General features: G+C 37.0%; 1 protein-coding gene across 6 annotated transcripts in view; it reads right to left on the bottom strand.

Annotated features, from left to right (window-relative positions):
- Cntn4 (contactin 4) overlaps positions 1–25954 on the bottom strand; it is a 1002315-nt gene that overhangs the window by 763245 nt on the left and 213116 nt on the right. For all 6 annotated transcript variants that reach the window (XM_040739337.1, XM_040739329.1, XM_040739331.1 and 3 more), the window contains one exon: positions 4740–4795. In XM_040739337.1, the coding sequence (XP_040595271.1) occupies positions 4740–4795 (56 nt within the window). The remainder of the gene's footprint in view (positions 1–4739; positions 4796–25954) is intronic.

Below are 25954 nucleotides of genomic sequence, written 5' to 3'. Positions count from 1 at the left end.
GACAATCAGCACTACACAGAGAAAGCCTGTTAAAAATTAACTCCCAAATCAAAAACAAAAAAAAAAAACAAAGAACATACATACACACACACACACACACACACACACACACACAGGCACAACCCAAAGAATATTATTAAAACCAATTAAAATTATCTGGTAAATACATAGGAAAACCAATGTAAATTAAACACTCACTAAATTGTTGTAATAACAATAACTAACTAGAAAATAAACTTGAACTAAAAAGTTATTTATTTAGTGATAATTTGGAACTTTGAGGAGCTGTGTAGCTAAAAGTTTGTACGTCATATTTGGAAACACTGTTAAACTGGCTCCATTAAGATGTACTTGTGGCTGGGCATTGGTGGTGCATGCCTTTAATCCCAGCACTGGGGAGACAGAGGCAGGATGATCTCTGTAAGTTCAAGGCCAGCCTGGTCTACAGAACTAGTTCCAGGACAGCCTCCAAAGCAATACAGAGAAACCCTGTCTTGAAAAACAAACCAAAACAAAAACAACAACAATAAAAACAAAGATGTAATTGTGAGGAAATCTACCATCCTGACTTGACACAGCTAGAGTTACCGGAAAAAAAAAGGAACCTCAGTTGAGAAAATCCGTCCATAAGATGAGGCTATAAGGTATTTTCTTAATTAGTGGTCAGTGGGACCAAGGCCAGTCCATTTTGAGTGGTGCCTGGTGGTTCTATCTGGACTGGTGGTACTGGGTTCTATTAAAGAGCAGGCTGAGAAGTCAGTAAGTAGCACCCCTCCATCACCTCTTCATCAGCTCCTGCCTCCAGGGTTCTGTCCCGTTTGATTTCCTGCCCTGACTTCCTTGGATAATGAATAGAGATACAGAAGTGTAACTAGAACAAACCCTTTCTTCCCCAACTTGCTTTTGGTCATGGTGTTTTATCACAGCAATCGTAACCCTAAGACAACTAACAGAACTAGAAATAAAGAGCAAATGCACAATAATACAGATAGTGATTGTGGTGGTGAGAGTAAGAAATATCTATCATAGTCTCTGGCATTTGGACACTTGGTCCCCAGTTTATGAAACTGTTTGGAGGTTGGTGACCCTTTGGGAGAAGGGGCCGCCTGGAGAAAGTCCACAACAGGGATGGATGGAAGCAGGGGATGGAAGGGGGATTTGACTGTTTATTGTCTGACCCCACTTTCTGTTTGCTCTCCTTGCTTTGTGCTTTAAGTTCAGACTGTGAGCTGCCAGCTCCCTGTTCTGGCCACCAAGCCTGATGCTTGCAGCCATGAGTCTCTGCTCTAATGGAATCTTGTAAGCAGAAATAAACTCCCATCTCCCACTTAACTAGCAGGATTCCTCCAATCCTGACACCTTCTGCTACCCTCTGATTAGGCACACACAAATATACTTACACACACTTGCACACTTACTTATACACACACACACACACAAGCAAAATGAATCTTTTAAAGTTTAGAATTATTGAGAAGAGGTGAATCATGCAATAATGGGAAAAGTTCAGTTTATAATATGTGAACCCACTCGTGGTAACTTGCAAATCAAGAGACAGGTAGATTCAGAGCAATGTACAAATGTAGTCTATTTATCATTGCATTCTATTACTTTTTTTTAGAGAATAATTGCCATTATTTTTAATTTTACTTGTATGCTATCTCTTTCCTCCAAATAATATCATACTCAACCATCCAGGGGACTTAGATATTTTATTTCACATAGTATCATCAATCTTATTATAGATTCTAGTATATTGACTTTATGAAGATTACTGTAGAAAAAAGAAACAACCCAAATTCTCCCAATATTCTTTAAATGCAACATAGCAACATCCTTTCCATTACCCACAAATAAAAGTAAATAGCAAAAACTGGACCAAGTGACACAATCTGATCATGAATTTTTCATGCTTGTAATTAACAATTTTACATATTATTTGTAATATTTTAATATGTATCTCAGAATACATACATGCAATATAATTCAATATAATCCACACTAGGAATTTTTTCAACTTAATTTCTAAATACAATGTTATTTTTTATTCTTTACAATATTTCCTTTATGGAAAAATAAGGAACACCAATAAAAATCTCATAATGGCTCACTTCTTAGCTGGCAGTGGTGGCACACACCTTTAATCATAGCACTGAGGACTCAGACGCCATTGAATCTCTGAGTTAGAGGCCAGCCTCATCTACAGAGTGAGTTCAGGACACACAGAGCTACACAGAAAAATTGTGTTTCAAAAAAGCCCAAAAAGAATAAATGATAAACTAGTGAATTGCACATTGTCAGGCAGTGGCTTGTTTTTTATTGGCAGCAGTCTAAATTCTAAATTACATTAGGTAGAACAAACACAGAAACACAAGGCCACAGGGATGTGTTTTCTGAGTTCTAACACCCTCTCATGATATGTTAATGCATTTCTCAGCACAGGTAATACTATCTTTACTAGGGCAGGCTCTGCCAGCTGTGAAGAGAAACAGAATGAATACAAATTTTGCTCCTGTTAAATATTTCTCTGCTATATCAAAAGCCCCTCAGGGGCTGATTAAATTCATTAAGAGCTAACAGAAATTCTAACCATTCTTTTCTTTTTGGCCAAGATGCTAGTAACAGACAAGCCAACAGTGGAACAGTCAAACTGCCAAGAATCTAATGCTGTAGCCTAATATTTACAACCAAATAATACTAATTATAAAAGTATCAATTACAGAGGACCTGGCACCACAGCAAGTATTTGGCATTCATGATTCCTAAACCTACAAAATCCCTAATGTTATTCTTATTTATAGATTTTGGGAAACTGAGGCTAGAAGCAGCAATCGGTGAAGCATTTGAATCATCAATGTCTCTGACTTCATCACTCATAATGAAACTTCATCACCTTTATATGGAACCACAGATCCTGACAATAAGCAATTGGATTTGTTCTTTATCCTTGGAGGACAGGCCGGTCAGAACATTCAGGAAGCTAGTTGCATTGATTTGAAAAAAATAGTCTGCTGACTTTATTATATATCTCCTGCATCATTATAGTTGAAGATAGAATTTGTCTACTCAAAATACACATTTCCACATTGCCTTACTGATATAATATTATACCATAAAACTCACTATTCAGAGACAACCAGGTAACTTTAAGTGTGCCTACAAGGTTGTGTAATCATTAACACTATCTAATTCAGAATATTTTCATCAGTACCAAACAAAAACCTTGTCATAATGAAATGCCAGGTCTTTCATGTTCTCCTTGTTTCTAGAGACCACTTAATAATGGTGTTTATCATTCTTACTTCTCCATACATTTAATATTAACTATCTTTAGCATAAGGCTTTTTATTTATAGTTTATTCAAGGTACACCTATACTGTAACATAGTTACAGTTCATTTCATGTTGCATTTTAATTGCCTAAAGATGAACTAATCTGTATGATCCAGAGGAATAATACAAATGTCCTCTATTTCCCTAGATATATGCTAACCTATATTTGCAATATTGATGAAGCAAGCCTACATTACAAAAGCCTATATAATATTGTCATCTCATATTTTTTAAGATGGGAAAACTGTTATCTAATCAAATATTGAAGCAAGAATTCAAGTTCAGCTCTGTGAACAGAAGACTAAAAGAAGTTGGTGCTTAGGTAATGGACATAGGATGACAACAATTAAATGGTCCATTCAACCAGTGCACCAAAGATCTTTGTTTCAACAGAGACACTGAGAAACTGTGCTAAGAATCCCTACTCCATCTATCTGTGTGCCTGTGCATAATGAGGATGCTTAACATATGTGCTAGGTAACGATGTGTATAGAGCAAAATATAAAACGAGATGATAGGAAATCAGATGCAAGGAGCAGTATTGACTACGACTCAGTCTTGCCCTCTGGGATTGCATGCCAAATACAAAGCCATTCTTATTTCTTGTAAGATAAGTTTGGAAATATCCTTTAATATAAAATTTTTTTCAAATGTTGGCTAAACAATTCAACGTTTTCTTTTTGAAATTAAAAATTTTAGACACATAATTTTGCATCAGGAAATTGAACTGGGATGTGCTATAGTGAAGCAATTCTGCAATCGCCAATTTTCCAGAGGCTAGGAAAAAAGAAAGTCTCCTTAGGGTGTTTGTAGTCAGCATGATAGGACAGATACTTCAGTTTTGATCTGTAATATGTGGAACTAGAGGGGTTTGGTTCCTCCTTCCTCCACCTTCAGTAACTGAAAATGTTTTGCTTTTTTAGGTATGCTTTTCCTCAAAGAAGAAATGCAAGCACTGTTAACATTGAGTTACATTGTTTATGTTTTATCATGTAAAATACATGCTTCCTGCATACATGTTTGTAGGACTTAATTATTATTTTATTTCTAAAAAACATCTTGTCTTGTAAAACTATTGGGCAACAATGCAAAACAATTTTACTTCATTCCGAATACATTTTGTGCAATACACCATTCTAGTGTTTTTGTACCACCATAGTAATCTGACAACCAGAAAGTCTACCTCAAGTATCTTCTCCAGAGCAATGGAAACAGTCTCCGTTGCCCCATTCCAGCATTAATTTATGTAACTTCACTAACTTAATTAACTGCAATAGCTATAAAAGCTACTAAAAGAAGCTCATGGCATCACTTAGAAATCACTGTCTCTCTATGTTTCCATAGAAACAAAGAATACGAAGCAAGATGAAGTACAGATAAGAAAATCTTCCCTTGTGGGGAGCTTACCTTTTAGGGCAGCTCTGAGAGCCACATGCTGTGGAGTTACTATGTGCCAATAATCCCTATAATAAAAACAGAATGTACAAGTTAACACACTGTTCAACAAAGACTTGGATGTAGTTCATATTTATTATATTATCCCTTGTAAAATTAAATTAGGAGGAAATGATAATTAGATACAGCTGGCTTGAGCTTCCAGATTTGATCCTCTGCTGTGTCTCTGTAAGCAAATGTTTTGACCTGTCAGTTCAGGAAGTCTTCATGTCAGTTGAGTGGCATTAGACACCGTTAATATTTTGTATTTTGTGCTGCTTGGATTCAATGAAACAAATATTGCATAAGAAGGTGTATCAGACAACTTTAAAAGTAACAAAACTCAACATTAAGCTATGTCTTGTCTGGCGTTTTGTTGGGTTGTTTTAGGTAAATGAGTAAGTAAAATATGGAGATAACAAAAACAACAAGAATCACTCCTCATTTAATTATGGCATGTCTTATCTCAAAATTTCCAAGTTAAACTTTGTGAAAGGAGTCTTGCCACAGATCATTAAATTCCTGAAGTACTCACTATATATCTACTTCCAAAGTACTACACCTGTGTATACATATGTGTGCCATATATTCTAATCTAGTTTCTACCCAAAACACACCACTTCTAAGTAAAGTAATTGTGTTGTTTCATTCATTGTAAATGTTATTATGAAAATGTATAAACATAAAATATTTATAGTACTATTTTCTGTAAAGAGAGAGCATAGGCACTCAAAAATATTTTCAAGTGTATAAGCATTAAGGGGAAAATCTCTGCATTTATTAAGTCCAGTAGAGTTTATCATAGCAAGTCAAAAAACCTACTCTTGTATCTGGCTTGTCCTAGAACCAGATCGACTTCTGATACTTGCAACCAACTGTACAATTGGACAGTATTAACAGAGAAATGATAGCATAGCATAGAAAAGAACATAAATACCTACAGACTAGTCATTCAATCAATAAGTTGTCAACAATTTAACTAGTTAGTTTACAACTCAGCTAATACACCCCAGGGTATCAAGCAATCTTCAGGGAAAGTACTGTAAGTGTGTGTGTGTGTGTGTGTGTGTGTGTGTGTGTGTGTGTGTGTATGTGTCGAACTTATCACAGGTCCTCATTCCAATCTGTGTCCTTCTACAAAATATTATTTACCCCAAATGCATTCTGACATATTTAAGTATATTATAATTAGTAGACATAAAATAATGTATTTTATTGATTAACTATAAATATACCATCACTTCAGTGCATAGCTTCACCTGTTTGGCAAACTAATTCATTTCTGTTCTTAATACTTAACTTCTCTTAATGGTCATAAGATGATAGTCAGAGAATAAGGATTAAACCCTTGTTGCTACTATTTTTGATTTGGGCAGAGTGTAACACTCTTCCTACCCTTTCTCATATATTTCCATTTATAACATTCCACATATGATTATGCCAAATATAACAAAATGGTACTTATGGGATAGGAAAAATTCTCCTATATTCAATATAGTTGAATCACAAGTACATCACAATCTGTTATATTTGAATGTGGTCAGTCACCATATGTATGACTGTCTATAGAAATTCAGTAATTAATTTTAATAGATGTAATATTATCATACTAAGGATAGCCTCTAGTATGGCTCTACATTGTTTTTAGTTTCAGAACCATTTTCAACTATTGAAACCATCAACCAGTAACAGAAGAATTGCTTTTAATCTCAAAATCCCTACACATATTGGCTAAAATTCTTTTAAGAATTACAAAACAAATCACATTTACATAAGTACATATATCTATTTACATATATAGGCACACATATGCATTTGTAGAACAAAATCAAAGTGAGTATTAAATTTATAAAAATAAATAATAACTTAAAATTGAATTGTGTTTATATTAAAATATTTTTCTTTAACTGTTCAGGTTCTTGTAAATTGTTTGCATGATTCAATATTTAGTAGCCATATGATTGTCCACAATTCTTTATTGATAAGACCCTCAGTTTTATCTATGCATGAGAAGTACTAATGCAATACACCCTGAAGGAATTACTTAAGTGTTGTGGATGGAGCACATCAGGTACCCCAATTGCTTTCCATGCAGAACCCCTAGGGTTGAGACCAGAATATTTAAGACTGGAATAGTAGTAGTGCATGTCCCTAATACAGGGCTTTTGGGAGGTGACTATAGTATGAGAAGTTCAAGATCATCTTTAACTAGTAGAGTGAGCTGAAGTCAGTGTGGAAAACACAAGACCCTATTTTAAAGCAAAGCAACAACAAAACAGAATTATTCTAATTCTCAATTCAATCACTAAGTAGTAACAGATTGGTTAGTTATGCAGTTGACACAGTCTAGTAGCTACTAAAAGTGGTGACCACATTGGTAATAATTTATTCACTACATTATGAATAATAAACTTAACCTATGAAATGAAAAGTGAGGACTGAAAGAACACACTTTAAAATATCATAAGAACACTTTGAAGTTTGTAATTTCTTGTCCAGGCCAAGGCAACTCACCTATGTGCTGGGTGGCCTCACATTCAAGAGAATGACTATGAAATTAGCTAGCTGACACTTAGCAAAGAACAGTACCTGGCAGAATGGAACGGGAGCAAGAAAGGAAAGAAATGAGTGTGCACTGGCAGGAAGACTCAGCAGGTAAAGGCGCCTTCTGTTATGCCTGAACACCTGAGTTTGATCCACTGGGATGCACACTGACAAAGGGGAGAACCTCATTCGTCAGGTTGACTTCTAGCTTACATATCTGTTCTGTAACACACACACACACACACACACACACACACACACACACACACACGGGAAGGGAACATGAGATCAGAAGACAAAGATGAATGTAATTGAGAAAACAAAATCTTGCAAAGAAAACTAGAGGAGAGTGAATGACTTGGAACTGATCTCATGAAGACCTGCAGATGTATCACCACCAGGAAAGGACTTCCCACTGAAATGGAACTTTCATTTGAATTGGATAGAGCTTTGGAATCCTCCATAACTAATAGTAATTCCGTACTAAGCTAATTCTCTGTTTTATGGTATTTGAATGGTGACACTGAGGTTTTGGGGTATATAAAGTAGGAGTTTCTTAACATACAAAGCTACTTTTTTGAGAAGACTAGAGAAATAAGTTCCTAGATAACACTTGAGAGGAAATAACTCATTTACTTAACCTGGCCCCCTGAGGAATGAGGCTTTGAAATTAGCATGTGAGCAATGTGAAAAGCAGCCATATCTCCTGATTTGTAAAATAAAGCTTTCAAATACCACAGATGGAGAAAACAAAATATTCCATGACAAAGCCAGATTTAAACAATAAGTATACATGAATCCAGCTCTACAGAAAGTGCTGGAAGGAATACCTAGACCCAATGAAGATAACTACACTCACAAAGACATAGGCAATAGATAATCCCACTTTACCAAACACCAAAAGCAAAAGGGAGGACAACTTACACACAATAACTCCACTACCAATAAATCAAGAACAAACAAGAATCATAAATCAATGGTCCTTAATATCCCTCAATATCAACAGTCTCAACTTGCCTATCAAAAGACACAGCCTAGCAGAATGGATACGAAGACAGAACCCATCCTTCTGCTGTATACAAGAAACACATCTCAACATCAAAGACAGAAGTTACCTCAGAATAAAGGGTTGGGAAAAGATTTTCCAATCAAACAAACCCAAGAAAAAAGCAGGGGTAACAATCCTAATATCTAACAAATTAGACTTCAAATTAAAATCAATCAAAAGTGATGAAGAAGGACATTTCATATTCATCAAAGGAAAAGTCCATCAAGATAAAATTTGAACATCTATGCCCCAAATACAAAGGCTCCCACATTCGTGAAAGAAACATTACTACAGCTCAAATCGCACATAAAATCTCACACACTAGTAGTAGGAGACTTCAACACTCCGCTCTCACCACCAGACAGGACCTCCAGACAGAAACTAAACAAAGAAACAGAAAAACTAATAGAAGTTATGACCTAACTGGTCATAAACATCTATAGAACATTCCACCCAAACACAAAGAGATATACCTTCTTCTTGGTGCCACATGGAATCTTCTCTAAAATTGACCACATAATCAGAAATATAGCAAACCTCCACAGATACAAAAAATTAGGATAACCCCCTGTATTTTATCAGACGACCATGCATTAAAATTAGAATTCAACAATAACACAAATCTCAGAAACCCTACAAACTCATGGAAATTGAACAACGCACAATTGTACCATCCCTGTGTAAAGAATAAATAAAAAAAAGAAATTAAAGACTTCCTGGAATTCAATGAGAATGAAGACGCAACACACCCAAACTTATGGGACATTCTGAAAGCAGTGCTGAGAGGAAAGTTCATAGCACTATATACCCACATGAAGAAACTGGAGAACAGTCACACTAGAGAATTAATAGCACAGCTGAATGCTCTAGAACAAAAAGAAGGAAACTCAACCAGGAGGAACAGACGCCAGGACATAATCAAATTGAGGGCTAAAATCAATCAAGTAGAAACCAGGAAAACATTGCAAAGAATCGATGAAACAAAGAGTTTGTTCTTTGAGAAAATCAATAAAATAGACAAACATTTGTCCAAACTAACCAAAAGACAGAGAGGGAGAATGATAATTAACAAAATAAGAAATGAAAAGGGGGACATAACAACGGACACTGAGGAAATCCAGAGAATCATCCGGGCATACTTTGTAAATCTATAATCCACAAAATTTGAAATTTAAAGGAAATGGACAATTTCCTGGATAGATATCACTTGCCAAAACTAAATCAAAACAGATAAACAATTTAAACAGACCTATAACCCTTAATGAAATAGAAGCAGTCATCAAAAGTTTCCCAACCAAAAAACGCCCAGGCCCAGATGGCTTCAGTGCAGAATTCTAACAGACATTCAAACAAGAGCTAATTCCAATACTCCTTAAAGTATTCCACAGAATAAAAGCAGGAGGCTCACTGCCAAACTCTTTTTACAAGGCTACAATTACCTTGGTATCCAAGCCTCACAAAGACACAACTAAGAAAGAGAACTGTAGACCAATTATCCTCATGAACATCGATGCAAAAATAATAAAATACTAGCAAATCGGATTCAAGAACACATCAGAAAAATCATCCATCATGATCAAGTAGGCTTCATCCCAGGAATGCAGGGATGTTTTAACATTAGAAAATCTATCAATGTAATCTACCACATGAACAAATTTCAAAGAAAAACTACATGATCATCTCATTAGATGCTGAGAAAAGCCTTTGGCAAAATCCAGCACCCCTTCATGATAAAGGTTCTAGAGAAGTCAGGGATAACAGGAACATACCTGAACATAATAAAAGCAATATACAGTAAACCAACAGCTAACATCAAAGTAAATGGAGGAAAATTCCTCTAAAATCAGGAACAAGACAAGGCTGTCCACTCTCTCCATATCTCTTCGATAATGCACTTGAAGTTCTAGCTAGAGCAATAAGACACCAAAAGGTGATCAAGGGGATACATTTTGGTAGTTTACATAACTAACACGAAAAACTCCACAAGGGAACTCCTAGAGCTGATAAACACCTTCAAAAAAGTGGCAGGATACAAGGTAAACTCAAAAAAAAATCAGTGGCTCTATTATATACAGATGATAAATGGGCTGAGGAAGAAATCAGAGAAACATCACCCTTAACAATAGCCATAAACAGCATCAAATATCTGAGGATAACATTAACCAAAAAAGGGAAAGACTGTATGTCAAGAACTTTGAGTCTCTAAAGAAGGAAATCAAAAAGGATACCAGAAAATTGAAAGCTCTCCCCTGCTCTTGGATTGGTAAGATCAACAAAATAAAAATGGCAATCTTGCCAAAAGCAGTCCAAAGATTCAATGCAATCCCTATCAAAATTCAGGCACAATTATTTACAGACCTTGAAAGAGGAATAATCAAATTTATATGGAAAAACAAAAGACCTAGGATAGCCAAAAAAAACCTATACAATAAAGGAACTTCAAGAGGCATCACCATATTGACTTCAAGCTCTATTACAGAGCTGTAGTCCTGAAAACAGCTTGGTATTGGCACAAATATAGACAGGTAGACCAATGGAACCAAACTGAAAACACTGTTTTTAACCCACACACCTATGAACACTTGATTTTTGACAAAGAATCTAAAAGTACACAATGGAAAAAAGAAAGCATCTTCAACAATGGTGCTGGCATAACTGGATATTGGCATGCAGAAGACTGCAGATAGATCCATGTCTATCGCCTTGCACAATACTTAAGTCCAAGTGGATCAAAGATCTCAACATAAATCCAGTCACACTTAAACTCTAGGAAGAGAAAGTGGAAGATACTCTTCAATGAATTGATACAGGAGACCACTTCCTGAACATAACACCAGTAGCACAGACACTGAGATCGACAATTAACAAATGGGACCTCCTGAAACTAAGAAGCTTCTGTAAGTCAAAGGACACAGTCAACAAGACAAAAAGGCTGTCCACAGAATGGGAAAAGATATTCACTAACCCCACATCTTACAGAGGGCTGATCTCCAAAATTTACAAAGAACTCAAGAAGCAAATCTCCAAAACACCAAAGGATCCAACGAAAAAGTGGAATACATAACTAAATAGAGAATTCTCAATAGGGGAGTCTAAAATGGCTGAGAGTCACTTGAGAAAGTGCTCAAAATCCTTAGCTATGAGGGAAATGAAAATCAAAACAACTCTGAGGTACCATCTTACTCCTGTCAGAATGTCTAAAATCAAAAACAGCAACACAGACAGTTTATGCTGGAGAGGATGTGGAGAGAGGGGAACACTCCTCCACTGCTGGTGGGAGTGCCAATTCTTATACCCACTTTGGAAATAAGTATGGAGATTTCTTGGGAAAAATGGGAATCCATCTACCACAAGACCCAGCAATTCCACTCTTAGGCATATATCCAAAAGATGCAAATTCTTACAACAAGGACATCTGTTCCACTATGTTCACAGCAGCATTATTTGTAATAGCCAGAACTTGGAAGTAACCTAGATGCCCCTCAAATGAAGAGTGGATAGAGAAAATGTGGGACATTTACACAATGGAGTACTACTCAGCAGAAAAAAAAACAATGAAATCTTGACATTTGCAGGTAAATGGATGGCACTAAAGAAATCATCCTGAGTGAGGTAACCCAATCACCAAAAGACAAACATGGTATGTACTTACTCATATATGGATTTTAGACATGGATCAGGGTAGTGCCAGTCTGCACTTCCACTGACAGAGAGTCTGGGAAACAGGAAAGAACCTAAGAGAGACATGCATGGTACTCCAGAGAAAAGGATGAGGCAAGATATCCTAGACAGATTGGGAACAAGATGAGAAATGTGACGGGAGTGGGGTGTGTGGAAGGAAGGGAGGGAGAGGGAATTGGGATTGACATGTGAAGCAAGCTATTTAAAATTAAAGTAATAAAAAAGTTTTTAAAAAGCAAAAAATAATTAAGTAAAGAATATTTAAGGTTAGGTATTTTGTTGCTTTCTGTTCCTAGGTGGTTATCATTGTGTCTGCCATGGAGTTTGTATACCCTTTCTTAAATTACCTACTTATAGCTTTGTATTATATAAGTGAATGACTGAGGATATAAAGAGATCCCTAGTTTGTGTCTAAAGATACTGAAAGTATGGAAATCAATAATCAGAAATAAACCAAAAAAAACCAATCCTTCTCAAAGCTAGCAATATTGTGTGTGTGTGTGTGTGAGAGAGAGAGAGAAAGAGAAAGCGAGAGAGAGAGGGAGAGTGAGAAATTCTCCTGAATGAACAATTGTAACCACAGCCAGCTATAAGCTAATAATTCTCATATTTCCTCTATTTTCTGCTATGAGTGGGTGCATAGTAATGTGTGAGCTATGCATGTGGCATGTGTGAGAGTGTACAGATGCACATGTGTATGCTTGAATGCAGGCCAGAGGACAACCCCAGGACTCATTTCTTTGGTTCCCTTGACCTTACTTCCTTTTCCTTTTTTCTTTCTTCTTCTTTTATTTTTACCAGTGGGGTCCCTTGAAATTTCCAAGTAAATAAACAGGCTGGCCAGTGAGCCTAGGAATCGTTAAGCCTCTGTGTGCATGCCACTATGCCCTGTCTATTTCATGTCGCTTCTGGAGACTACAGTCACGTTTGTATTTGCAAGGAAAATAGTTTACTGACTGAGACATCTCTCTGGAAGCCTTCCTTTCATTTTGTAATCCAGAAAATATTCACTAATGAAAAAAATAGAGTTCTTTGATGTCATATGATTTGCAGACAAAAATGAAAGTACTAACATCAAACTATACAAAGCAAAGGAAGAAATCTTCAAAGGTAGCTAAACTGTAAAGGAGTATTTATTTATAAAAATTCCTTTACTAAAATACTAGTATTTCAGGATCATAATATATTTTATGCTTCCCAGACACTTGTTTTATTTGGTATATGTTCCTACCACAATATTTGACATCATTCCCAACCCTACCTCCTATGACAGGAAAGTATGGTTCTTGTTGTCTTATGTACAGTTTGAAGTCGTACAACCCAGCATACCATAGGGGCTCCTCAAGTGTGCTGGGGACATTAATGGCTCCAACTCACAACTTGAGACAAAGGGACATGTTTCACGAATGAGTTCTGCTTCTGCGGTGTATTTTTGTCTGCTCTGCTCTTCCAAGGACACTTCTTAGGACACTGACGTTGGTGCTGAGAAGGCTGTCACTAGGAATCAAGAATTGCTTGTTTAGGCCTCAATGAAAAAAATTGAGTAGCTTACTAACATTAGAAAAAGTTATTTAAATATAAATTTCCATCACACAAATGTCAGCATGTGCAGAGATGAAGCAGTAAAGATACACACCTATTTAAATTTCTTGAAACACAGACTTTCTTCATGTTTTCTTATATATTATGTGGGAAAGGAATTACATTTGTTATTCTGGATTGGCCAGTTTCAAATGGGACAAAGGAAAGATTTATTACCCCCCACTCTCATTAAACTCTGATTTCTCAGGCTTAAAAGTAGGGACATAATATCATTTCTACTGTATAGAGTTTTAAGGAAAGAATGAGACATTCAGGTAGAGAAAATGTATTGTTTTCTAGACTCATGTTCAGACTTTAACCTGTTAACTTTCAAGTGGTTTAACTTTATATATATTTTAACCACAAATCAAAAAGGTCATCTGGGAAAATGTGCTTGGGACAAGGCTCAGTTTGCAGAGTGCCTGCCTTACAGTCAGGAAACCTAGGGTTTGATGCTCTACACGGTACAAGCACAGTACAGTGGCACATGCCCAGAATACCGATATATGAGAGATAGAGACAAGAGAATAAGCTGTTCAATGTTATCCTCAACTATACAGCATATTGGAGGTCATCCTGCATCAAATGGTCCAAAGACCAGGTCTCCACCGGTTTTAATTTTGGAAAGACAATATGTAAGGTTGCTCTCAGTGGTATCACACATACAATTACTTGACAATGTAAGAAAATAGTATCAATATCATGTTGCTAATCTCCTGTAATTGTGCCTAATTACCCAAAACAGTGTTTCTTTGGACTCTGAATAAAATGGGCAGTGAAGCCAGATTTGAATCTAAGTTTCAGCAAGGAACTGCTTCATGAATACAACCAATTTGTATAATCTCTTAGAATCTCATTTCCTTCAAGTGCAAAAGGAACAAATACTAATGACCTTGAAAGTTCCTTGTGAAAATGCTGGGAGAAGATATGGAAACAATCTGTTTAATAAATGATACTACTGTTGTTAATATGACTGGAGCATGAATGGGTAAAATGAAGCAGAAAAAAAAAGGTTGCCATTGACTATCCATTCATACTGGAAAAGGGCATTTTATTTAAAGGTCTTTTCCTGTGTCTACCCTCTTTGGCTTAGGTTATTGATGGCATTTTCTATAACTGAATCAGCAGGCTTTTCACATGGGTATTTACTTCCTTCACAGGTAGTTAAAACCCAACCTGAATTCTCCATAGGAGGTAAAGGTCATGAAGACGTTAAATTATCCATGTGCATTTCTGAAATTTTCATTATCTTTGCTTGACATAATTTACTTTTAACATTAGGGTTATTAAACTAATACTAGGCAAGAGACTATATTTCAATGCATTTTTCAGTGGGAAGCGGAATGCATTTCTAATCATTCTGTCTAGCTGCAAGCAAACAAATGGTGACTTGATTATTTTACCATTATCACAATGAATAATATCAACCACAGAGATCACTAATGGGTTCCCCCACACATACTCAAAGTAAGAACTACAACATGCTGCATAACCAGCTTTCCAGTTATTAAGAGATAATCACATCCTTGGGACTTCCACTAGGCACAATAAGTGGCACCATTAGCCTATGGTTATATCTTGATAACAAGGGTCCCTGCAGTTTCCACAAAGTGAAAAAAAGCCATTACCCCAGGGGAAATGTCTTATTTATTTTTGCTGAATCATAAAGCTGACAATTTTAACTAACAAGCAGTGGCTTTCCCTGAGATGACAGTTGCAGCTTTCCTGGAAAGGGTACTCAGGCACCATAACCTTCAAGGGTATGACTTAAATAGCCATTTATTGAGGACTAATTCTTGGGAAATTTCTCATGAGTAAATAGGGGTTGGTGACATGTAAGGGCCCAGAGATCAGTGGATCTACTTAAAGTATGGAGAGAACTGAGAACAGAAATGGGAATGGATCAACACTTGTAAGGTGAGCAACTTGAGATTCTGAGCCTTACTGATTGTTCTGATGCATCATTATTAGGGCAGTTCATCTGAGAGACTAAAACAGATGCTGCAGTCTGAATATGGTCCAGGACAACAAAGTGAGGCTATCTGAATAGTTGATGGTAGAACATAGTTTTCAATTCAGTAACCAGAAATGATAAACATCCATGAGACTTGGATGCTGCATTTATAGGAAGGGAAAAAAATGTCACGGGCGCAAGATATTGGCTTTATTTGAGGGTATTATTCAGTAGAGACCTGTCATTCCTCAAATTACTTACAGAACTGGTATTTTCTTATCTCTCTAATGTATTAAAAAAAGACAAAAATTAGGCTTCTTAAATCTTGTTTTTGTAACTGAAAAACTTTGCAAATAAAACGTTTGTTGCTATGGAAACCGAAGAAAACACTGAATTTGAAATCATTCTGTGACTTCAAAGCTAAAATCAGCTAAAGTCCTGAATATTCCTACACAAAATTTCCTTAAATATCACACACACACACACACACACACACACACACACATACACACACACGCACATATACACTCACGCACACCAAAACAAGAAATCAGAATCTACTCTCAGACTTTGAAATGTATTTTCTAAAAAGGATATGTATAAAGATGTGCTTGTTGATACTCACATTTAATCATTTTAATCCAGGCACATGGGGGGTGGAACAGGAGAATTGTGAGTTGGAGGAAAGCCAGAGAAAAAGAGACAGACAAAGAGCCAGTGGAGGCTGAAGTTCAGCAATCTACTCATTGAGCTCTGCACATCTCAAACATTAAATTCACAATCTACATTTGGGCAAAGGAATAGTTCTGACTGGGGCAACAATTGTGACCTTAACAGCTGCTGGTCTTTCTAGTAGATTATGCGATAAATCTTTTTGTTATAGCAAGCTTCTAGTGCCACAGTAATGGCTTCTATGCTCTAAGGCAGCAAATCCTTCTACGGTTATGCGTAGTATTTTTTGTTTGAAGATATTACTCATAAAACCTGGAGATGGTACATGGATACACAATTTCTGATAGGTTCTCTGAGAGCTGGCTTGACACTCTCTGAGTGAGTACTGTTGTGCCTAATAAGAATAAGTGGCATCTTTCAATATTCAAGGACCGTTACTTGGCATTGTGGGTTGTAAGTTACTATTCTCAAAACATATAGATTTCAAAGGTGAAGAGAGACATCACTGAAATGTTAGTTTTTACAAAAACATAGAGACAGAATTTGCAATGCTCTAAATTAATAATCACCAACTGGAGGTAGCTTTTCAGCAAAGTTAAAATTGTGATTGATTGTGATGTGTAGGTTTTATTCCTTCCTGGATTTCCATTGGGTAACCACACAGGAAATGTCAATGTGTTGGCAGTGTGTAGTACCAGAAATGGAAATTTCCAGGTTTCACCATTATCAACAGAAACTTGGCACAGTTAGAATGGTAGCCTATTACTCTATGATTCTGAGTCATCTATTATGCCAATTTCTGACATTCTACAACTATTTAATGTGCTATGTCATTGTGACATAATATAAAATGTATTGAACATTTAAAATTTGATATTTCCTATAAGTGTCTGCCATTTACTTGACAGCTGTATTGTTGATATAGGGGAAGTATATTGCACACACATTTCTGCAGAAAATGGAGGACAAACAGAATGTGTAGTAGCAGAGTCCAGACATTTCTCTCAGCATGATTTTCTAAATCCAAAGAACTACACAGGCCAAGAAGTTGATCACACAATCTAGACTTTGAAACAAGCAGCTCAACTTTCTAGTTGCATAACCTTTAGAAAATTACTTCCTTTGTTTTAGTTTATCATTTCTCAAAGATTGCACAGAAACTATTCTACTCTGAAATGGAATGATATATATATATATATATATATATATATATATATATATATACATACACGTATGTATTCTTCCTACCAATTCTGGCATATAGTCCCTAAAATCTCTATGCTCTCCAAAGTGGTAAAAGTCTTTTATGTACTAAATGGATGACCAAAATCTGGGGCATCCTGATAGTCTCAAAATGGGGATTTGCTGCCAAGGAAAACAGCCAGTAAATAAGATTGTCTCTAGACTTCTGATAAGAAGGGTTCAAAGTTGACTTGATGGTCAATGGTCAAATATTTAATGTTTCATGTCTGCAAAAGTATCTCAATGAAAAGTCAGGGTTTTCAGAGAATCTGTCCTACTGAATAGGAATGGTGCCTAGAGGATGGTTGTCCAGAAGAGGCAAGCATGCTCCATTCCCTTTCCCTACTCTTGCAGATGTCCTTTCCATCTACCTGTTCATAGATTCTCTTACTATCATCCTTTGTAATGAAACAGTAAACATAAGTAAATGACTTTCTCGAATTTTATGAGCCATTCTAGTAAATAATTGAATCCTGGATGAGCACTGTAGTAAGTTGTGATCTGCAGCTGATGAATCAGAAGTCTCAAGAGTTTCGATCTGTTAAAGGCATCTCGAGCATGCTGACAACCTACTTGCAATAAGCCCTGAATTTTCAGGATCTGACCTTAACTCCAGTTAAACAGTACAAAAATTGAATGGAATCATAGGTATTGAATGGTGTGTGAGGTATCACACATTCTGCTCACATTTGGTGGCTGGTAGGTAATGAATGGAGAGAAAAAATATCTTGATTTTCCTTCACAAACTGATGGGAGCTTGATGGGGGATGTTCTGTATATATGTTTCTCTTATTGGTTGTTGAATAAAATACTGATTGGTCAGTGTCTAGGAAGGTAGTATAAGTAGGACTACCAGATGAGGAGAATGCTGGTGAGAGGGACAGAGAGAGATCACCAGGGAGTCGTCATGCTGCTGAAGGAGTAATAAGCTGGATTATGGGTAAGCCACAGCCTTGTGACAACAAATAGTATAATATAAATGGAATAATAATTAAGAGAGAGCTAGCCAATAAGAAGCCTGAGCCATTAGTCAATCAGTTTACAATTAACAGAAGTGTCTGTGGTCTGTGTGTTTATTTTGGGCTAAATGGCTGCAGGATCAGATACAGATACCCTAAGCCAAACATCAAGCAAATGGTGGGGAACCATGAGGAAAAGGGGGAGGAAGGACTGCAGGAGAAAGAATTGTCAAGGACACCATGAGAAAATGGCCAACAGAATCAATTGATCAGTGCTCATAGGGGTTCACAGAGACTGAAGAGACAAGGATCTTTTATGGATCTGGGCTAGGTACTCTGCATATATGTTATGGTTGTGTAGTTCTGTGTTCTCATGAAACTCCTAACAGTGGGAGTGAGTGGTGTCTCTGACTCTTTTGTCTGATCTTAGGATCCTTTATCCTCCTACTGTGTTGGTTATCCAGCCTTGATCAGGCTTGTGCCTAGACTTACGGCAACTTGTGTTTAGTTCATGTCCCTGGCAAGCCTGCTCTATTCTGAAAGGGAACGGGAGAGGCATAGTTCTGTGGGAGAAGGGAGGTGTGAGTAGAACTGGGAGGAATATAGGGAGGGGAACCTATAGTTCTAGATTTTGGGATAAATATTTATCAACTGTCTCAAGGTTAATAACTAAAGGCTCACAAGAAAAAGCAAGTCAACAACAGAAAAGTATATAGATTTGTGTAATAAGCCACAAGAGCCATCAGAAATGAGGACCCAAAAACTAAGGTAAGCTGTGTTTATGTCATGAAGAGTATTGAAGGAGAATACCAGTTACATAAGTAACCAAAAAGCAGGAAGTTGACAAGTCCTTTTGTGCAGTGTCTTGCTGGTTCCACTTGATTAAATTGTTTCCCTGGTCTTAGGGCAGGACTCCTCTAAAAAGTAGGGTCTCGTCACCTCCTTTAAAGGAATATTACCCAAGGTTTATGACTTGCCTCAGGGGGAAGGGGAAAGAAGAATTTGATCTAGTTCTTACAGATGCTTTCATTATTTCCTCAAATTTCAATATCCCATATTTTGGTGTATTCTAAAACACCATCATAGTTAAGAGAGCTTTTAAGTAAGTATACGAGATCTAAGGGGTCTTAACTGAGTTTCTCAGAAAAAAAGCCATGTATGTGTGAAATACTCTACATGGCTGATTTTCTACAGAAAACTTCTGTCTGTGAACAATTGGAATGCTGTACTGCAGGCCAAGATCCAAATTATCTTTAACTAACTTTTTACTGACTTAATAACTGTTTATTGTTCACCTGGGTTTAACTTCACACACGTGATGGTTATCAGGTAAATCATTTTAGAAGGTGCAAATAGAACATTAACTCCCCCTAGATGGAAGGTTAAGAATAACATCAGGGGCTGGAGAGAAAACTCGGTGGCTAAAAGTACTTACTGCTCTTACAGAAGATCTGGGTTTGGTTCCCAGTAATCAAATATAGGCTGACAATTGTAACACCAGTTCCTGAATATATAGCACCCTCTTCTATCCTTCAGGGATATGAGACATGCATGTGGTAAACATAAAAAAACATTCAGGCATATACATATATATATATGTGCGTTTGTGTGTGTGTGTGTGTGTGTGTGTGTGATAAAAATAAGTATTTCTTTAAGAACAAAGAATGCCACTAGACAGTTTCCGAGGTAGAGCAGAAATTTCTCACTTTGGTGTAACATACCTGCTTCATATACTCCTCAATTTTTTTCTTTGTGTATTTATTAGTATTGGGCATTCACGTACAGATACTTATATGCCTTGACTTATGCATGTAGAGGTCAGAACACCTTCCTTTTAGGATACATTTCTCTATTCCCAACCTTGTTTTGAAGAAGAGTGCTTGATCTTGATTTTGGTGCTGCAGTGTATACTCCAGGCTGATCCACCACAAGTTTCTGGCCAGTTCTCCAGACTCCACATCTCATCTCACTTTGAGATGATTAGACATAGACAATTGCATTTGTCTCTTTCAGGGAGTTGCAGTAATGAAACTCAGATCATCTGGCTTCTGAGGCATGAACTCATCTTTCTGGACCATGTACCAATTTCTTGTTAAAATGCTTTGGTTTTTAACTTTCTTTGTTCTCTTACTATAAAAACTTCGTGATACTGATGGTGTAATGTGTTTGAACAAAATATTTGATATAATTCGAATATATGGTTGCTTATCTACAGTCTCTTACATACAGTTTCAGAATAAGTATGGAATAAGACATGCTAAGTTCTAAATGTAGACCTGACTTCTTTTGTTAGAGATTTTCACTTATCCTTCCTGTCTGGAAAAAAAAACACTTGTTCCATCACTCATCACTATACTCAAGCACCTCTCTCTGTGTGTCTCTGTCTCTCTGTCTCTCTGTCTCTCTGTCTCTGTCTCTCTCTGTCTCTCTGTCTCTCTCTCTCTCTGTTGTGTGTGTGTGTGTGTGTGTGTTTGTGTCTTCTGCCCATCTGTGGTGGTCTTAACATGAATGGCTGCCATAGGCTCAATATTGGCCCAGTTTGTAAAACAGTCTGGGATGAATCGAAAGATGCTGCCTTGTTAGAAGAGGTTCGTCACTTTGGTGGATTGTGAGGATTTGAAAGTTCACACCATTCTTAGTTATCACTCTTTCTTTCCCACTCACCATCATTACTGTCTCAACATGTAAGTTCTCAGCTACTCCTCTAGTGCTCACCTTGCATCCCTGCCTGCTGCCATGTCACCTGCTATGATATTGATGGAGTCTACCCCTGTGGAACCATGAGCCTCTAAATTAAATGCTTTATAAGTTGCCTTGATCCTGTTGTCTCTTCATGGCAGTAGAAAAGAAAGTAAGGAACTTTTCATCTATCAATTCTTCTATCCATCTGTGTTTGTTTGTTTTCTCAATTGACAAAAATCTAGATTCACCTAGGAAAGGAGTCTCAAAGGAGGCTTCTTCAGATTAGGTTCTCCTGTGGGTATTTCTGTAGGGAATCATCTTGGTTACTCTAATTGATATGTGAAGCCCTCTCACCATGGGTGGCACCATTACCTAGGCAGGAGATTGTAAACTGCTGAAAGTTCAGAGACTAAGCTGAACACTAGTATTTTTGCATTAACCCATCCCTCCCAGCTCCATGACCATTGAGGTAAATGACCTTTTGTTTCAAGCTCATGCTGTGCTATGACTTCTACACAATGATGGACTGTAATTTGGAATTCTGAACTAAAATAAGCCCATTCTCTCCTAACCTTATTTACTTTTTTTCAGGATATTTTATCATAGCAACAGAAGTGAAACTCAGACTAGTCTATCTATATCTCCATCCATCCATCCACCTATCAGACCTTGCACTATAGAGATTCAAAATATAGTAGCCACATATTTATGTAATTTACTTCCTGAAGGAAATCTGAGTCAAGTTTATAACCTATCTAATACTTTCACTGAATTCTACATTCCTAGCACATAAAAGCGCCAAGCTATGGTAGGGACTTACAGGTATCTTCCTATTGTTCATGGTATAGGAAACCAGAGAGTTACACTTTCATTATACTGCTGTGATCACTGGTCCCTACCTCTTTGCAACTCTCTAAAATTAAAAATGTCTTTAGTTTGTGAGTGATTGATTATTGGATCCCTTATCTCGGCTTCCAGTAACTGGAGTTACAAAAGGATATTTCATGTGTCATTTGTCTCAATGCTTCTCTTGGTACTGAAAGAATCTTTATTATTTAAAATACTAACATCTATTAGCTACATATTTTCTCATCACTACATATGGGCCTTAAAGAGATTAGCATAATTTTTTGCTTAAGAACAGGAGGACTAATTACCCAATGACATATTTTGGAAGAGAACCATCTGAAATACACGTAGATCATGAATCATGACCTGGTTTTCTTCCCTAAAGAGGAGATTTACTGCTGCAAAATTATGTGCCACATGAACTATGAAACAATTCCAAAACAAATCTTCAAGATCAGTATGCATTTCCAGCTTTGTTGACTATTTTGTTATTACTCTGAAGAATGAAATAGCAACTAAACAGCATAAAGGGATAAAGGAATAATATTTTACAACTTCTTGAATTGAGCTACATACACAATAATTTCTAGGATTGATTTCCTGCCTAATTTTGAAGCAAATAGCCATCAATTTAAAAATCCTTGCACAAGACCAAGAAGAATGCAAATATTTCTTATTCTGTGGGGAATTTTTTACCCTTTTTTAAAAGCTACTGAGCACTTTAAAGGTACATACACATGAGATTTTCCTATATCATTATTGTGTGGTAGCTAGTTAGAAATGAGTAGTCTTGAAGGTCATTGAAGATGGACTCCCTCCTGCACGATCAGAACTTTAGACACTCCCTCCTGCTCTATAGTAACATACAATGTTAAGGAAGGGGACAATATTACAATAGGCCCCTCCTCAGTACTTGAAATACTATATGAAAGGCTGGGGTGAGGTGCAGTTGAGAGAGCTTTGATGTGTATTAAGGGAAGGCTATTTTCTCCTGGCAAAGAATGGCTATTTTTGTAGACTTTCTTTTCTTTCTTTAATTCTTTTAAAATCTGTGCCATTATAAGAAGTTTTTAGTCAAAAGAATGGGTCCTAAATTATATCTGTCATCTTGGGTAGAACGTGGCTTTCTGTTAAAGAACAAAACATACCATTGCCCTCTCCCAGAAGAGTTAATCCAAATGGCCCTGCCAATCATCTGGGCAGGATAAAATGCCTCAGGAAGCCTTTTGTACATAGACAGGGAAAGTCGCATAAACCCTAATTCAACATGCAGTTCTGCACAGAGCTTCTCTTCTTCGTCCACTCTCCCCCGAGTGTTCCACTGAAAGGGTCCTTCTGGCCACTGCTTACTCCTAACCCCAATCACAGTTAATAAACTATCTGACATCAACACTAGACCTGGTGTATGTTGTTTCAATTTATGGGATAGAGCCCAGGGGAGGCCACAGCTTGATCTCAGCAATAATTATAAATCCAGGGTGGTTTAACTGAACTTCATGTTAAAGGATACTACTTTTGAAATACTTAAATGTGTTTTATGCCTTACAACTGTGGAGGTAAAAATATACTTTATGGCTATTCAATAAACTTGGTGAATTAGAAAACTAAAACGTTTTAGAGTAAAAGTCTTATTGAAATTAGATCTATTTCACTTTTTTTCTGCAGCAATTGGGGAGGACAGTTGTTCTTAGTTTAAAATTACTTCATTCAAAAACCAAAGACCAAAGCTGGGCAGTGGTAACATTCCTTTATTCCCAGATTCAGAGGTAGGCAATCTCTGAGTTTGAGGCCACTCTGGTATGCACAGTGAGTTCCAGGACAGGTTCCAAAAGCTAAACAGAGAAACTCTGTCTCAATAAACAAAAACAACAAACAATCAAATAAACTGGAGACCACCTGGACATGAAAGTGCACCCCATTAATTCCAGCATTCAAGAAGCAGTGGCAGGCAGATTTCTGTGTCTTTGACAACCACCCTTGTGAAGCAGCAAGTTTCAGAAGAGCTGGGGCTGTGTAGAGTGACACCATCTTTTTAAAAAATAATAATAAAAGTTAAATAGAGACCATAATATTTTTATAACCCAAGACCTAGCACATAATACTGATTCAAAAATAGTTACAGGAATTTTTATTGATTCAAGTGAAAATTTCTTCTCCTATTTTTCCCTTGTAAGTTATCAGGTAACCAGAATGAGTGACTTCCCCATGGAAAGATATTATGAAAATCAAGATCCAATTTTTCCTTGTACAGTTTGTACATAGAAGGGCTTATTGTTTGATGGTATGAACTCAAGCTCTTAGAATGATATCAGTCTACACTGAATATTCTACACAGCTGATTAACTGATCTAAACTTCAGAGCTTGTGGAGAGATTGGCATGCTGCTCATCTACAGTCAAGTTATCATTAGCTCTTTTAATGAGCATCAATCATGCAATTTTGTGTTTGACATTACTTCCTTGTGACTTGGGATCTATGAACATGCCCTTAGCTTCCACCAACCCAAAGGTAAAGAATGTCATTAGATGGTTTCTGAAACCTATAGATGAGATGCCCCCTTCCCCTTTGCTCTGAACTGTCTTCTTGGTATATTCAACAATATACTTGAAAAGAATTTTCATTTGTGAGTTTCTTGGTTCTGTTACTATAAAAACTAGGATAACATAAATCTGCATTGCTGGGCTATGATAATTTATATTTGGATCCAGGATAAACTATCTCCTTTTTTCTTTGAGCATGTATAGAACTTTTCTGGGATATTATGCCATTTAATATAAGGTATTTGAGCATCTGTGGAGTTGAGTATTTCTTTAATCAGTTCCACACAGATATCAAAGGAGATAATGTATTATTTTCCTTTATCTACCCCACTTCCAAATGGCAGGTTCTACATGTTTGCAAATACCTTTAATACCTTAATATCAGAGAACAGGACTCTCTGCATGCAGCCTTATGTTATATCACTGTCATGTAGCTTCTGAAAAAAATCCTGTGCACATATGCAAAGGACTAAAGTTATCAATTGACCTAATCATCTCCATAGTGTTGTGAAAATAACTTTCATATTTCAGACCATGAGAAAATTTTGACTGCTTATGGATTCCCGGGTCCAGACTTTAGAAGTATTATAAGAACATACCTTTAAAGTGAGCTGGTGGGGGCAACTCAACCAAACCGGGAAACTGAAAACCTCAGGGCTGGGGAGACCTTCACAACAGGAATTCCATTGAAATTTCCTTTTCAAAAGTAATCTACCTCTGCTTTGGGAGCATCACCACTAGTACTGTGGTTCAGGGCACTAGTCCTGGATAGGACAATGACTCAGGATGATCCATTATGCCAGATCAGAAGAAAACAGTTGAGACTGAAGCATCTTACTGGGACTCAAATCTACATAACTTTAGGAAGGTGTTTCTATTACTTATTGGGCAGAATATTGAAATTTCTCAGAGGCATCCTTTCCTTATTTTCTTTATTTTTAGAAGCACTCTTATTTACATATCAATCCCCCCATTCCCTCCCCTTCCCATCCTCCCATACTCCCCACAAACCCACCCCCACCCATCCCCCAAGGATAGTGAGGTCCCCTGCAGGGGACCATCAAAGTCCATCACATCATTTGGGGGAGGGCCTATGCCCTCTTTCTTGTACCTGAGCTGCAATAGTATCTCTCCACTGGGAATGGGCTCCCAAAGTCCATTTGTGATCTAGGGATAAACACTAACTCTACTGTTAGAGGTCCCATAGACTTCCCTGATCTCCTAGCTGGCACCCACATTCAGAGGGTTTGGTTTGATCCAATGCTGGTCTCCCCCCATTTTACAACTAGGGTCTCTATGGTCTAACTAGGGCAGGTCAACTGTTTCTGCTGGTTTTTCCAGCAAGGTCTTGGCTCCTTTGCTCATCCCTTCTCTCTGTCTGCAACTGAATTCCAGGAGTATGGCTCAGTGTTTAGCTGTGGGTGCCTGTTTCTGCT

This window comes from Mesocricetus auratus, unplaced genomic scaffold, assembly GCF_017639785.1.
Source record: "Mesocricetus auratus isolate SY011 unplaced genomic scaffold, BCM_Maur_2.0 Super-Scaffold_100676, whole genome shotgun sequence".
Classification (NCBI taxonomy): Eukaryota; Metazoa; Chordata; class Mammalia; order Rodentia; family Cricetidae; genus Mesocricetus; species Mesocricetus auratus.
The sequence above is the reverse complement of the archived record's forward strand: the minus strand, read 5'-3'. Positions and strand labels throughout refer to the sequence as shown.